The following is a 17268-nucleotide window of genomic DNA, read 5'->3' as shown; positions in this document are numbered from 1 at the left end:
GCTTTTGGCCAAGAGAGAGAGCCAGAGCCTGGAACTAGGGAGGTGGGACAAGGAGCAGAGGGAGAGGTTGGCTAGCTCCAGTATCCGGCCTCTTGAGGGAGTGTCCGCCCTGCGCGACATCACCCTGACGAGCTCCAGAGTTCTCGTCTCAGCTCGCTTAAACTCCATCATGACTTAACTCTCTTTTGTCACCCTGGGAACAGGAAGTAGCCCAGCCGGAGCCAGACAGTATAAGAGAGTACAGTCAACCAGAGCAGCAGTGGAGGTGCCCATGTGAGAAGGTCCATCAGATTCAGCAGCAGGTCTTCCTACCACCAGCATGTTTTTACCAGGCTTCTGAGTGCAAGTGTGAGAGGGTTATCGGTACGCTCGTATATGGAGGTGTTTGTCAGCTTGTGTAATGTTGGGCGATGCGTCTGTGACTATAGTGGATTAGGCAGTAGATAGCTGTCTACTCTATGGGTTTTGGGATCCCGGCTTAATGTCTTAAGTGTATTGAATTCAGTTTGGATCCCGGCTTGTGTGTTGTTGTTGGTGGTACTGTAGGATTCTAATGTGTGTTGGACTCACTGGTTGGATTTGAGTTTACATGTAAGGCAGGACTTTGTCTCCACCTGTTACTCAAGTCAGCCACCTATCACAACGTTGTCCCACTATTCCAAGAACTTCCACCTTTTCATGTCCCTTAATCACATTTAGCTGACCTTATCATTTTACAATAAATSATGTAAATAGTCAGTTGATTGATTGTATATGCTGATGTTTCTGTTCAGATTTTTTCAAATGGATCATTTACAGACAGGTCTGAGAAGGTCATTTGGTGGCAGGTAGCCTATCGGTTAGAGCGTTGGGCCAGTAACTTGAAAGGTTGGTGGATTGAATCCCTGAGTTGAAAAGGTAGAAATCTGTCATTCTGCCCCTGAACAGTTAACCCACTGTTCCTAGGCTGTCATTGTAAATAAGAATTTGTTCCTAACTTAATTGCCTAGTTAAATAACGTAAAAAAAAAAAAAATCTTGACATTTTAACAAACAGTACAATTAATATCTGTAATGTAATTTGTATAAATGTGTGGATCTTTAATTGTCCTGTTGAGATTTAATGGTAAAAGGAAAAATAAACCAACTCTAAAACACAAATCATATGGAATGCTCTTTATTGGTCAGAACTGACAGGACTGACACAACAAAAAATAACATTGAGAATCGGCATAACACTTTTTACTTAAAGCAAAATATATAAAATCGAATCATCCTAGAAAGCACTATGAAGTAAAGTAAATATACCGCCATAGTGAAAACTAGTCAGTTACACACCTTAAAACATAAAAATGCCCTGACAGAGCCAACATTCTCACAAAGTAACTGAATACCCAGTAAAGTACAATAATGTGAAATAGCGATTGCATGGAGGGAGAAGTTGGCTAGCTACAGTGTCCAGCTCATCGAGGGAGTATCCGCCCTGCGTGACATCGCCCTGACCAGCGACCCAAATTCCGTCTCAGCTCGCTTAAAGTCCATCAAGACCTCCAAGAGAACCATGTAGGCTGCCCTGTCAGCAGGGACTCCTTCCGCTTCCTCCTGTGGTACGCAGGGGTGCACCAGGCTGTGGAGAAGGGCCATACTGTGGATCTGAGGAAAGGTATGGAGCCCGGGGCCGACTGGGACAAGCTTGTCCAGGAGGTACAGCAGAGTGGAGGAAAGCTCCTGTACTATAACAGTATTAGGTGTAGTGATGGAATGACCTATACAGACAAACCTCCACAGGCACAAGTTTATTCTCAGTGTATCCTATCTTCCTGGGCAAACTGCAGCTCTACCTGAAACAATACCCCGTCCCATGGAATTAGAAGTGTTCTGGGACAAAACCTCCCCACCATCCCTGTCCTTCTACAGCAGGGGCAGATATCACCAGAGGACGGAACTGCACAGAATGGAGATCCGGCATCATCAGGGTGACCTAACTCCCTTTGTCACACTGGAAACAGGAGTAGCCCAGCCAGAGCCAGACAGGATGGAGATTACAGTCAATCAAAGCACTATGGAGAGTACGGCTTTATGGAGCGAACATTCAGCCAGAGCAGCAGTGGGGAGCCCATGTGGAGCAGTCCATGAACAACCCAGAACCACAGCCCAGAGTATTTCTACCACCAGCGTTTGTCTCAACAGGGTCCCATGTGCACATGTGGGAGGGATATCGGTACGCCGGTATATGGGGGGGGGGGGGGTGTGAGCTGTGTAATGTCTACACGCTTAGAAAAAAGAACCTTCGAAGAACCCTTTTTTGGTTTGAATCCTGGCTAGTGTTAAAAATAATAATGTGTGACATATCTAATTGTGGACATATATCAACATGAGGCCCCCCCCCCCCCCCCCCCCCCCCGGCTCATGTTTGACATATCTAGGCATAGAAAAAACTATTGTATCACTCATCTTATGTATTTACATTGGCACACATTCATTAAGTTAGGTTGCATACATCTAGACAGAGATATTCAAAATACATTGAATGAATTTAGACATATTACATTACATACCTGTTGAATGTAATCAAACTGTAATTTCCTTGGCGCTGTTCACATGGCTTGTAGTGATGAACTCTACGCAGAGTCTCACCAACTCAATCGCTGGTTTGAAAACAGTTTTCTGCCCTCCCAAAGATAGAATTTAGGATAATTGGCCCTCTTTCTGCCACTCACAAACACCAAGCCTGGCCTGCTGAGGAGTGACGGACTCCATCCTAGCTGGAGGGGTGCTCTCATCTTATCTACCAACATAGACAGGGCTCTAACTTTACTTCCACAATGAAATAGGGTGCGCCAGGCAGGAGGTTTAGCAAGCCGCCAGCTTAGTGAGTCTGCCACTAGCACAGTCAGTGTAGTCAGCTCAGCTATTCCCCATTGAGACCTTGTCTGTGCCTCAACCTAGGTTCGGCAAACTTAAACATGGCGGTGTGTCGCCTATAGCAATCTCACTAGGATAAAGACCTCCTCCATTCCTGCCATTAATTGAAAGAGATCGTGATACCTCACATCTCAAAATAGGGCTACTTAATGTTAGATCCCTCACTTCAAAGGCATTATAGTCAATGAACTAATCACTGATCATAATCTTGATGTGATTGGCCTGACTGAAACATGGTTTAAGCCTGATTAATTTACGGTGTAATGAGGCCTCACCTCCTGGTTACACTAGTGACATATCCCCCGTGCATTCCGCAAAGGCAGAGGTGTTTCTAACATTTACGATAGCAAATTTCAATTTACCCCCCAAAAAATTACGTTTTCGTCTTTTGAGCTTCTAGTCATGAAATCTATGCAGCCTACTCAATCACTTTTTATAGGTACTGTTTACAGGCCTCCTGGGCCATATACAGCGTTCCTCACTGAGTTCCCTGAATTCCTATCGGACCTTGTAGTCATAGCAGATAATATTCTAATTTTTGGTGATTTTAATATTCACATGGAAAAGTCCACAGACCCACTCCAAAAGGCTTTCGGAGCCATCATCGACTCAGTGGGTTTTGTCCAACATGTCTCTGGACCTACTCACTGTCATAGTCATACTATGGACCTAGTTTTGTCCCATGGAATAAATGTTGTAGATCTTAATGTTTTTCCTCATAATCCTGGACTATCGGACCACCATTTTATTACGTTTGCAATCGCAACAAATAATCTGCTCAGACCCCAACCAAGGAGCATCAAAAGTCGTGCTATAAACTCTCAGACAACACAAAGATTCCTTGATGCCCTTCCAGACTCCCTCTGCCTACCCAAGGATGTCAGAGGACAAAAAATCAGTTAACCACCTAACTGAGGAACTCAATTTAACCTTGCGCAATACCCTAGATGCAGTTGCACCCCTAAAAACMAAAAACATTTGTCATAAGAAACTAGCTCCCTGGTATACAGAAAATACCCGAGCTCTGAAGCAAGCTTCCAGAAAATTGGAACGGAAATGGCGCCACACCAAACTGGAAGTCTTCCAACTAGCTTGGAAAGTCAGTACCATGCAGTATCGAAGAGCCCTCACTGCTGCTCGATCATCTTATTTTTCCAACTTAATTGAGGAAAATAAGAACAATCCYAAATTTATTTTTGATACTGTCYCAAAGCTAARTAAAAAGCAACATTCCCCAAGTGAGGATGGCTTTCACTTCAGCAGTAATAAATTCATAAACTTCTTTGAGGAAAAGATCATGATCATTAGAAAGCAAATTACGGACTCCTCTTTAAATCTGCGTATTCCTCCAACGCTCAGTTGTCCTGAGTCTGCACAACTCTGCCAGGACCTAGGATAAGGAGAGACACTCAAGTGTTTTAGTACTATATCTCTTGACACAATGATGAAAATAATCATGGCCTCTAAACCTTCATGCTGCATACTGGACCCTATTCCAACTAAACTACTGAAAGAGCTGCTTCCTGTGCTTGGCCCTAATATGTTGAACATAATAAACGGCTCTCTATCCACCGGATGTGTACCAAACTCACTAAAAGTGGCAGTAATAAAGCCTCTCTTGAAAAAGCCAAACCGTGACCCAGAAAATATAAAAAACTATCGGCCTATATCGAATCTGCGCAGCAACACACTGCCTTCCTGAAGACAAACAATGTATACGAAATGCTTCAGTCTGGTTTTAGACCCCATCATAGCACTGAGACTGCACTTGTGAAGGTGGTAAATTACCTTTTAATGGCGTCAGACCGAGGCTCTGCATCTGTCCTCGTGCTCCTAGACCTTAGTGCTGCCTTTGATACCATCGATCACCACATTCTTTTGGAGAGATTGGAAACTCAAATTGGTCTACACGGACAAGTTCTGGCCTTGGTTTACATCTTAATCTCGAAAGATACAGTTTGTCTCTTGAATGTTTGTCCTGTGGGGACAAATCAACTGACATTTCGATGTTCCTTCAAGTTCTCGTTTTACGGACCACTATTGTTTCACTATATATTTTACCCTTCTGGATGTCATTCGAAAAATAAGTTAACTTCACTCTAATAGCGATGACACACAGCTGTACATTTCAATGAAACATCGGTGAAAGCCCCTAAATGCCCTCGCTAAAGCCTGATGTTTCAAACATAAGGAAGTGAATGGCTGCAAATTTCTAACTTGTAAACTCGAAAAACAGAGATTGCTAGTTCTAGGTCCCAAGAAACAAAGATCTCTCGTTTAATCTGACAATTAATCTTGATGCGTTGAAAGTCGTCTTAATAAAACGTGAATACCTCGTTTTATTCTGGACCCTATCTCTCTTTTTGACGAAACAATCAAACTGTTTCAATGACAGCTTTTTCCATCACGTAACATTGCATAAATCAGAAATTTCTGTCAAAATAATAGGCAGAAAAATTAATCCAGCCTTTTTACTTCAGTGTAGACTACTGCAATCTCTACTTTCCGCGACCCGGAAATAAAGCACTAAATAAACTCAGTTTGCTAAATAGGGCGCTAGAATCCTGACTAAACCAAAAAATGTTATCATATTACCTCCAGTGCTAAGCCTCCCACACTGCTCCGTTAATGCAAGGCTGATTTTAAAGTTACTGCTAACCTACAAAGCATTACATGGCTGCTCCTTACCTTATCTTTCCATTTGTCCTTGCCGTACATACCACACGTCGCTACGGTCACAAGACGCAGCCCCTAATTTCCTAGAATTTCTAAGCAAAAAGCTGGAGCAGCTTTCTCCTATAGAGCTCTATTTTATGAATGTCTCCTACCCATGTGAGCAGACGCAGACTCGTCCAACTTTTAAGTCTTTACTGAAGATCAACTCTTCGTGGTCATATGATGTGTGTCGCGGTAGGTTGAGGTGAACGGAAAGGTCTGGAGCAAACGAACCCCTTGCTGTCTCACCTGGCCGGTTCCCGTCTCGTCACGGTTCTCTGCCTCTAACCCTATACAGGCTTAGTCACCATCATGAGGTGCAAGCCTCTACCAATGTGATCACATATTGAAAAACAAATTCCAGAACCCAATATTTTTTTTTCAAAAATTCTTCTCATTTATAACTCAACTGGAAAAAATCAGTCCTAATTCTAAGAAAAAAAGCAAATGATGATAAGACAGGATCGACCCATACAGAAACTTCTTAACCAACGTCGGCAAGAAACGTGCAAAAGTGGGTTTATGTCATAACCCATGTGCTTTAGCCCGATTTAGGCCTCAATTAGTCGACCGCTTTATCGGTATACCTGAGGTTGCCAAAGAATCTCCCATGGAGAAGGGAACCGCCATCAGAGACAAGCAAGGCGGTTCTCTCCAGCTCCCTTTCACCTTCACACCCGCCAATACACTCAACATAGACCCACGAAAAATGCCAGCATGCTAACTATTAACAAAAAACCATGACAAATGCACAACCCATTTCCATTTACAGGGCTATTAAGATTGCGGTCAATCTTTTGTGACTTTTGCTTAGCTTTATACGTGCCCCTTTGTAAAATACGATTATGCCCAACTACGGCCCTATCAACATGATACCCTCTTTTACATTCTCGTCTCTGCGTGCCCTAGTGAGCTCGCGAGGAAGATGTCTCATCGTGTTCACTGAGGGATTGAGTTACTAACGTTCATCTCGAACCCTGTCGGGTCGGTATGCTTGATCCGCCACGCTATGAACACCTTACCGTCCACCCACTACTGAGCACGCTCAAAGCGCCCTAAGAGAGCAATCTCATTGTTAGTGCAGAGCCCATGTACACCAATCTGCCGGTCTCTACTACCCTGCATTTGTAGCTCTCAGGGATTTTAGCGCTACCACTCGTCTGTTAGCTTACAAACAAAGTACTTCCCCGCTTTCTCTATGGTCGCTCATCTTGTTCCCTGGCGAACTGAGCGCCTTGTTAGCATCGCCCTACTCTCGATTTGATATTCTGGCCTTATTAGCAAACATTGTGGCTACCAACTCCATTAGCTGGCTCAACAAACGCCACTTGTCACCTCCATCGATGGTTGCATTAGCCGGAATGCTACAAAATGTCGGATTACCGATCGTTACGTTATTATTCATCGTGCATGGTCTGCCGTCCACGATGCTGTGCTGCTCTGAATTGATCCCCTCATGTCTCATCGGCGTTTCATCATCACTATAATTAGACCACAATATGACTCGTATGCTTAGTCTTATCCTTTGTGTCCGGATTTGTATGTGCAGCTACTGGAAATTGCGTCAGTTTTATGACCATATAACCCTTTTCGACTCACATATCCCATCTACCCACCTGTATATCGCTTATCCGGTCCTGTTTAATTAAGTATTCTCTCTCTAGAAATTTACGCTACATTACTCATTCCTCGAGCTACAGTCAACCCCGCAGAACCGTATCACCATGCCTCATGTCAACAACTCGATTGAGCTTGTTCCTGAGGAAAGTCGTCCAGTCTCTACTGGTGCCTCTGAATGCTCACCTGCCAATGGTCTGCACCCATTTTGGTGACATCTCCATGAGCTTTCACGAAGTTTCATAAATCTTTCTGACTAACACGGCGATTCGCAACACCGACCCTGACCTGTCTCAATCCATTGACTTATAGCTAACCTCCTTTCACCCATACAATTTCGTCTTCGTATTTTTGCGAGACTTGCGATCTAAGATCAGTCCAATAGCGACATCAAGCAATTGTCACGAATAACCGAAATAGGCTTCTTAACCCGAAGTCACGCATAATGTTCTCTAAGAGTGAGTATATTGATGCACTATCACCTTGACATTTGAATCGTGCACCCGTTATGCATCAAGTGATTCGTTGTTAGTGTATGTATCACGTCTATCCAATTTCAGAGCTTTCGACTGACTGACTCACCATCTATCTAAATTACGCCTAGAGCCAAAAGGCGTACTTGTCCCCTACTATCCACAGTGCTTATTTCTGGCGTTGAGTAAGGACCTATCCGCACTGAGCCCTTGTGTTCAGTATTGTGGAGTGACAAACCACATTCTATGAACGTTTCAAGCCCCTGCCCATAGTCAAACGACGCTATCCATTCTACAACTGCTCTGGCTCTAGTAGTTGCTTCATATTCCTACTGTAGTGCTACCAACACACCACCCAGGACACGTACACTATAAACATGTTAGATCATATCCCCACAATAGTGCACTTTGAAAAGCGGGACGAAAGTCGCTCCTTTTTCTCTGATCTGTTCTTTTTTTAGACGATCGGTCTCTCATTAAGTGCTTGCTAAAATTCTATCTAGAGAGAAAGCTATATTTTTTCCTAGCCACCGTGCTTCTACACCTGCATTGCTTGCTGTTTGGGGTTTTAGGCTTGGTTTCTGTACAGCACTTTGAGATATCAGCTGATGTAAGAAGGGCTAWATAAATATATTTGATTTGATTATGTAGTAGACATTGAGTTATACATAGCTTATGTGGAGGCTTCCATCTGGTAACGAACATTATTTTTGCTACAGTCAGTCCAGACAATCACACTAGTTTCTGGGTTACTATGATAGTGTAACGGCAGCCTTCCTCCTCTTCAAGAGAAGAGAAGGTGTAGCAGGGATCGGACCAACACACAGCYTAGCCAGTGCTCAACATGTTTAATAAAACGATAACAGTGAACACTTACAACAATACAAAATAACAAAAATGTGMCAAACCGATACAGCCCTATCTGGTGCAGKGAAACCACAAAGACAGGAAACAACCACCCACCTGGTGCAGAGAAAACACAAAGACASGAAACAACCACCCACAAACCCCAACACAAAACAAGCCACCTATATATGATTCTCAATCAGGGACAACGATTGKCAGCTGCCTCTGATTGAGAACCATATTAGGCCGAACACAGAAACAGACAAACTAGACACACAACATAGAATGCCCACCCAGCTCACGTCCTGACCAACACTAAAACAAGCAAAACACACAAGAACATTGGTCAGAACGTGACAGATACGTGACAACACCACATTATATGCATATTCCAATGCTGTTGTTTTCGGCCAGTGTGTTGTACTGTAGGATTCTAATGTGTGTTGGACTCACATTGGCTGGATTTGGGTTTAACATGTAAGGCAGGACTTTGTCTCCCCCTGCTGGTCAAGTTACKTAACTATCATAATGTTGTCCCACTGTTCCAAGAACTTCCACCTTTCATGTCCCTTAATCACATTTAGTTGACCTCATTGTACAATACATCATGTAAATAGTCAGTTGACTGAATGTTAATGCTGATGTTTCTTTCCAGTTATAAAAAAAATGMCTAGCTTATAACATCTAAATACTTTGTGATTCATGAAATTACATGAGCTGGTACACAGAGTACAATTGATATATGTACTGTATTTTGTATAAATATATGGATCTTTAATTGTCATGTTGAGATTCAATGTTAAAATGAAAAATAAACAATCAACTCTAAAACACAAATCATATGGAATGCTCTTTATTGGTAAGAAGTGAGAAGACTGAAGAAAAGTGGAATAAAACCTGCATAACATGTTTGACTAAAACCAGATAGATATAAAATGGAATTATCCTCCAAAACCTTGTGAAGTAAAGTAAATATATCGCCATTGGGAAAACTAGTCAGTTACAAGTACATAATAATGAATAGACAGACAACATTTTCGCAAAGTAACTGACACAGTCAAGTACAATCATGTGAAATGCTGATTGCATGGACCTTTTATATAGTCTCTGACTATATAAAATATTGAGAYAAGTGTGAAATCAACAGTAAGTCAAGGTAATACTCAAAGCTGACCTGTCTCCCTCAGCCTACTTTAAGAACATACTTTGAATATATCCTGTATTCCACAAGTTTCCCCTCAACATACCGGGTGTAATTTGACTGACTTGAGTTTCTACTGTAGCTGTACAGTACATGAAACAGTTTGTCAGTAGTTTCACTATATCTTTTCCCTCATCGCTTTAATATTTGGTCCGCATGAGAATAACATAAAAACCAAGGAGCTATGGGACTGGAATACAATATCATCTAACACTTTTGCAAATAATTCAAGGTCAATATATATTTATTTAAGTGAGTTTCAAAAGGATTAAGTTAAATAACCAGAAATATCTTAACATAAAAATCTTAAATATTGCTAATTATYAGGAATATTTTCATCTATTGAATATATCTAAAATAATAAAAACTATGTTTTTGGAATAAACTTTACCTSTACTCTTGATATAGTAAATACTTCATACAGTGAAATACTCTACATCTKTTTTTTGCATATGGCTTTCATATAGCATGGCGGTGACGTGCATAGAACTGTTAGGAGAAAGAGGGGATTGAGAGAGAGAGAGAAAGAGAGAGATTCTAGGACTTGGTAGATAATAATGGACAAAGAGAAGCCTGTACTCAAAGCCTGCAGAGCTGAATGGGAATGATTGAGCAAGATGACACAAAAATACATCCTGAAGTACCACAACAATCATCGGTTCACTTATTATCAAAGAAATGTCAATTTCTGGTAATTTACAGGAAAAAAAGCCAAATATGTCTAAAATATCAAAACTTAAATAAACTCCTAGATAAGGGATTGTTTTGATAGTGTCACCTAAAAAGGTTTTGATTTGGCAACCAAACACTTATCCAAGGTTTACGTTTCTCAAATGACAGATTCTTACTATCAATGGTTACAGTATTGTGTGTTTCTGTGTGTGTATGTTTCTGTGTGTGTTTGTGTGTGTGTGTGTGTGTGTGTGTGCAGTATGTGTAATAGCATCCATGTGACAGGGGCAGGCAGCAAACAAAACACACCACCACCCCCCCTGACCCTGTTACGCCCAGGAACCAGCCTGGACCTCGCCTAGTTATCGTTCCCAAAGACGGTGTTGAGCTGCTGTGTGACCCTGATGAAGGTGGTCCTGCGGCTGAGCTCCTTGAGCTTCCCTGCGCCCACGTAGGTGCAGGTGGAGCGGACCCCGCCCAGGACGTCGCGTATGGTTACGTCCACGGGACCCTTGTAGACCACCTCCACCGTCTTCCCCTCAGATGCCCTGGGAGAAGAAGAGGGAACGTTTTAGTGAACTCTTAAGCCTAATGTATGTATACGACGCAAGAACCATACGCAAAATGGCGATCCTGCGTTCTTGCGTCGAGTTAGGAATTGTGGGGATSCACACGTCTGCATATTTCTTCTACCCAATGCAATTTTGCGTAGCTACTTTTAGTTCCATGAGTACGTACGTGGGATATAAACTAGTATTTATGCTTCAAGTTTGACCAATATTCATTTTATTAGAGAATGCCAAGAGTGTGCAAAGCTGTCATCTAGGCAAAGGGTGGCTACTTTGAAGAATCTAATATATATTTTGATTTGTTTAACACTTTTTGGGTTACTACATGATTCCATATGTYTTATTTCATAGTTTTCATGTCTTCACTATTATTCTACAATGTAGAAAATAGTACAAATAAAGAAAACCCCTTCAATGAGTAGGTGTTCTAAAACTTTTGACTGGTACTGTGTGTACAGGATACACATGGTATACACCATCTAACCAAATGRTTACTTGCAGGTTCCTTCTTGACAATACAACAATAAGAAATAAGAAAAGATAAYAATACAAACATAAAGTAAATGTCTCAGTYGAATAGAACAAACACTTTAGCATAAGTAAAATACAGGAAGGCACAATTTATAGTCCAATATTGACATGTGTTTTGGGGAAGGGTGTTTTTCCTAAAGCGTGCTACAGTGTTTAAAGCCGCTCATTTCCTGCTAGGCGGTCAGTAACATCTCTGACCTGTACTCGGCCACGCCGCCGGCGTGTCTCTTCATGGCCGTATCGGAGCTCATGCCGTAGAACAGCTTGTACTTCTTCCCGTTCTTCTCGATGACCTCGCCCCCGCTCTCTGAGTGGCCGGCCAGCATTCCGCCCAGCATCACAAAGTCCGCCCCCGCGCCTGTCAGTCACACACAACCACAGCTGAGAAAAGCCAGTCAGGGTCAGACACATTCCCTCGGGACCATCACACGACGTCCTCAGAACCCAGCTGGGGTCGGACAATCCTGGGAACTAGACAAAACCTCCAGGGGACCATGACACAACATCCTGACAACTTTAGGCGACCATTTTAAAACGTCCCGGTGATATCCTAACGACTCATTGTTGATAGCAGGGTTGTCAGAACCTGGCAAAGGAATGCAGGGGGGAAAGTGTGAGGTTAGCGTGAGACAACAAATGCACTTTTCTATACTCAAGGAGAGAAAGAGACAAACAGCTAGACTGTTGTTTTACTATTAAATTCAATACTATCATTGTTTTACATTTCGTAAAGCAGTTTGTGTTTCATAACCAGGCAAAGCTAAATAGTAGGCTAGTGACTGGCGGTTATGGAGAAGTAAGAGAGTCGCTTACGCGATGTCTAGCAGAGCCTGCCTGCTTGTCTGCCCACACTCATCGCTTGCTCCCCCGCAGCTCACCAGCTGATGTAGGTTGTGTGGCGCGTCCTTCCCACTGTTAGAGAACAGAACCCTTGCTGCTCTGTGCACCCAGTGCTGCTAATATTCTACTTATCATAGCAGCTTATCCAGTGCAAAGTGCAAATACAAGGCACTAGAAGCCAAGTCTGAGTCATAAATGGTTGAGTCCAAGTCCACTCACTAGTCCTGAAAATGTATTGTAGCACTTGAGTCCGAGTCCTGGACCTGAGTACTACAACACTGGTTGTAGAGTCTCTGTAGTCTGATTAAAGTAAGTACTATATGCTCTGTGAGTTGAAATGTTACATTTTACTGCTACAAAACTCACCAAAAGCCTTGGAGACGTCACCTGGGCAAGTGCACCCACCGTCCTTTATGAGAGAGAAAGAAGAGGGAAGAGTAAGATACTATGGGTCTTCAGGTGAAGTCTTTATCTATTCAACCATCTTGGTATGTATATCACGGTGTTGAGCCAAAGACAGACAAAGACTMTTGAGCCAAAGACAGCCAAAGACTGTTGAGCCAAAAGGATGTAAGTGTATAACTAGGGATGCACGATATATTGGTGAACATATCGGAATCGGACGATATTAGCTAAAAATGCCAACATCGGCATCGGCCCGAWGTCTAGTTTAACGCCGATGTGCAAAACCGAGGTCAAAGCTGACGTGCATACCTAATATAACGTAGGTAGATGATGTAATACACGGAAAATACAGCGCTACACAGAACAAAAACAGAAAAATACTAAGAGCACACTTCCAACAACTAAACAAGTTCAGGTCGAGCAGTCATTTGAAAGAGGAAGAACATTTCAGCGAGACAACTCAAAGGCCAAATCCATTAACGCCAAGATAATGGAATTCATTATGCTACTTGCTATTGGCGTCACGACTGACATTTGGACCAGCGATGTCAGCCCCATGAGCATCCTGAGTCTGACAGCACAGTGGGTCGACGAGGATTTCCTACTGAGGAAAGTCGTATTTCATGCTCAAGAATGAGCTGGTTCTCTGCTGCTGCCATTTCAATGGCATTTGAGAACATGAACACACTCCTAGCTCCATTCGAACAACTGACTAGAGAAATAAGCTCATCAACTGCGTCTGTAGCAGATGTGAAACCCTCTGTCATGGCATTGAAACGCCTGCTTATCAAAACTGCTGACAGACCGTGGGGTTAAAACTTACAAAAGTACTCGAGGCTGTGAACAAGAAATTCGGTGGGATTCTCTCTGAGCCGCTTTACTGTGTTGCCACCATGCTGGATGCTAGGTACAAGGAATGCTACTTCGATGCAGACAAGAAACAGAGTTTACGTGAAATGTTACATACACAGCTGGACAAGATGGAAACGGACACAGTGACAGTGCGCACCGAGGAAGAGAGGCCTCGGACAGACAGAGCTGAAACTTCACTGCTTGACATGTATGATGAAATCCTGGTTGAGAATGAAACGACTGAACAACTGAACAACAAAACAGCACAACAAGTAAGTGAAAGAAATAGGTTTTGATTATGTTTTCCTGGTAATGGGGAGATACGTAAATGCCAACAAAATAACTTTTTTGGTCAGTGTGGTGTGGTGTGTGTGTAACCTTTATTTAACTAGGSAAGTCAGTTAAGAACAAATTCTTATTTACAATGACGGCCTACCCCGGCCAAACCCGGACGACGCTGGGCCAATTGTGGGACTATGGGACTCCCAATCACGCCCTGATGTGATACAGCCTGGATTCGAACCAGGGACTGTAGTGATGCCTCTTGTACTGAGATGCAATGCCTTAGACCTCTGCATCCAGGTGTGTGTGTTAACTATTTAACTGTACTAGAATGCTTAAAAGGCCGCTAAAATTTAAAATATCGCTATCGGGTTTTTTGGCAAGGAAAATATTGGATATCAGCCCAAAATGTCATATCGGTGCATCACTATGTATAAAATAACAATACATGTATAATACATGTATAATAATAATGGAGGTTTACAGAGATGATGTGTCCGCCCAGGCCGTGGGCAGCGTCTGCACACTCGATCACAGCGCTCAGCTGGGGATAGCCCACCCCGGTCTTCTTACGGGTGGTGCACACAGACCCTACACACACACACAGACAGACAGAAGGTCAGAGGTTATGAGCATGACCACACTAAGACCCCAATTCAATCAATTGRAGAAAAGGTATGAGGAATGACGATCCAGAAAAACCGCAATGTGCCAGAGTCGCCCGGGTTATAACATCACCTGGTCCGATGCCCACTTTGATGATGTCAGCGCCGGCGAGGATCAYCTCTTCCACCATCTCCCCGGTAACCACATTCCCTGCCTGTGGCAAAGACAACACAGTCACTTTCAGTGTSTTAGATGGTGCACTAGTATAGTGCACTACTTTTGACTAGAGTCTTYTATGGGCTCAAATGACACCCTGAGTGCACTACTTTGACAGGAGCCCTCAGGAATAGTGTGATTTGAAATGTATAAACTGTATAAATACTGCAGGCATAATCACATGCTCATAATCACAAATTTGCACACTATAAAAGAGAGCATAGAGGAGTCACTGACCATGATGGTGTGTGTCGGGTACTTCTGACGCACGTCTTTGACAAAGTGGACAAAGTGCTCTGAGTAGCCATTGGCCACATCCACACAGATGTACTGCAGCGGAGGCACAGCGGCTAGGATCTCACCCAGTCTGTCAAAGTCCCCTTCACTTGTCCCTGTGCTGACTGCCACACTCTGGGAGAGAGAGAGGGAGAGCGAGAGAGAGATAAACACATAATGAAAAGTTTGGCAAAGTAAGATACTTGTCTTATAGGGTACTATGTAAATGATATCCCAGACAGCATTGCTTTAATGTACCTGTACACATTCCTGATTCTTTGTTGCAAACTCCTTCCAGTCATCTACTGAATAGTGTTTGTGAATGGCAGTGAAGAGAGTGAACTGGGGGGAGAAAGAGAAATGTCTTTGTTAAACACCTTTAAGTGCATAAAATCTATGGGAACAGAGACATCTAATAAACATAGATTTGGGCTCCACTTTCTCTGTGAGCCAGTAGGGGATATTTGAGTTGTTTAGTATTAGAAAGTATGAGTGAGGATGGTGAATTCTGATTTAAGCTATTTTGTTGTTTTTGCTTGTTGCCGTTTATAACACAATATGTATGTCTATGTCTATACCTTGGATAACGCCAGGGCCATCTCGAAGGTGCCGACGGTGTCCATGTTGGCGGCAACGATGGGGATTCCTCTGTAGCTTCCCTTGGAGTTCCTGAAGGTGTAACTTCTCATCAGGTCCACCTGGGGGAGAAGGAGAAACAGACAGAGACAGAGAGACAGACAGAGAGACAGACAGATAGAGAGAGACAGACAGATAGATAGATACAGAGAGACAGACAGATAGAGAGAGACAGACAGAYAKAGAGAAARAGACAGASASAGAGACAGACAGATAGAGACAGAAAAACAGACAGAGACAGAGAGACAGACAGACAGATAGAGAGAGACAGACAGATAGAGACAGAGAAACAGACAGAGACAGAGAGASAGACAGAMAGAGSGAGACAGACAGACAGACAGAGAGAGACAGACAGAGAGAGACAGACAGACGGAGACAGACAGAGAGACAGAAACAGAGAGAGACAGACAGACAGAGATACAGACAGAGAGACAGACAGACAGAGATACAGACAGACAGAAACAGAGAGAGACAGACAGAGACACAGACAGACAGGTAGAAGGTAGAGAAAAAGGCACCACCATTGAAGAGTGATATACTGTGTTTGGAAAATGACACCACTGGTACAAACTGGTCATTGAATAGAATTGAACAATACTGTAGACATATTAGTATATTACAGGAAAAAGGAAGGAGTTATGCACCTCACTACGGGACTTGAGTGTGCTTCGTTTCGGACGGAGGAGCACATCCTTGAAGTCCAACTTGATGTCATTCTCAATGCGAGGCATTTCTACTGCTTGTTATCCGTAGTAGGAACACGTTGTATCTTCTTCTGATCGGTCTGCAATGGGGTCGACAAAARGGACAACAGTATAGAACAGGCGGAATAGCACAGAACAGGCTGATTCACACCAACCCACACACAAAAACAAACAACCAAACACACACACACACACACGAGGGCGAACATGTGATAAACGCTAGAGATAGTGAACAATGAGCGCCTTACAAATAGGACACAGAAAACATTAGAGTAAGCACATTTTCAAGGTTCCATGGGGGTCTGTTCACTCATAAAAATGGTAGTAGACAGGGACTGTTCAAAGTTCCATGAGGGTTCCTTGTGGGTCTGTTTACTGTCAGTAGTGCGAGGAAAAATACCCCTTTTACATGTTGCAGAGTTAAGATACACTTAAGATACTTACAATATCCAAATCGATAATAATGTAATAGTAATACATTCATTACAGACCATTTAGCTAAAGCTGGTCATATAAGGCCTAATAAACTAGCTAACGTGTTACTCGAAAAATCTAGTCAATATGGGCTATCATGCTGTCACTGCCTCCATGGTCCAGTCAAAATTTAACTAGGCAAATATTTAATTAAAACCGTCAAAAGAGGTTAAAGACCCTAGATCTGTACGTACGGTTAGATGTAGGTATATGAATCATGTTTCTTCTGTACGAAATGAGGAATAAARGACTTACCTTTATGAAATGTATGATGAATATTTCTTATTTCAGCAGAACGCTTCCGTTAAATATGCGAGGCAGGAAAGTTTAAGAGGGCGGYTCTTTACTGTAAAGCTATTCTTGTAGTTCTATAATTCGGGTATKTGTGCTTTTTATGTACAGTGGGGGTTGAGAAAAGACTACAAATAAAATACTTTACGTCACTCCTTC

At 42.7% G+C, this 17268-nt stretch overlaps 1 protein-coding gene across 2 annotated transcripts; it reads right to left on the bottom strand.

The window, feature by feature from the left end:
* Window positions 1-10621: 10621 nt before the first annotated feature.
* LOC112069110 (GMP reductase 2) lies at window positions 10622-17157 on the bottom strand. 2 transcript variants are annotated; one of them, XM_024136395.2, is made up of 10 exons: window positions 17074-17157; window positions 16285-16424; window positions 15583-15702; window positions 15263-15346; window positions 14966-15139; window positions 14645-14726; window positions 14391-14497; window positions 12734-12776; window positions 11726-11885; window positions 10622-10975 (listed from the first exon to the last, which is right to left on the bottom strand). In XM_024136395.2, exons 2-10 carry the CDS (start codon window positions 16369-16371, stop codon window positions 10786-10788), a joined length of 1047 nt encoding a protein of 348 aa, XP_023992163.1. In that variant the 5' UTR covers window positions 16372-16424; window positions 17074-17157; the 3' UTR covers window positions 10622-10785. The 2 variants fall into 2 exon arrangements, with proteins under 2 accessions (XP_023992163.1, XP_023992164.1); XM_024136396.2 differs by lacking the exon at window positions 17074-17157 and adding an exon at window positions 16789-16913.
* Between the last annotated feature and the right edge of the window lie 111 nt (window positions 17158-17268).

Source organism: Salvelinus sp. IW2-2015, unplaced genomic scaffold (assembly GCF_002910315.2).
Source record: "Salvelinus sp. IW2-2015 unplaced genomic scaffold, ASM291031v2 Un_scaffold910, whole genome shotgun sequence".
Taxonomy (NCBI): Eukaryota; Metazoa; Chordata; class Actinopteri; order Salmoniformes; family Salmonidae; genus Salvelinus; species Salvelinus sp. IW2-2015.
This window is presented reverse-complemented; position numbering and strand designations above follow the sequence as displayed.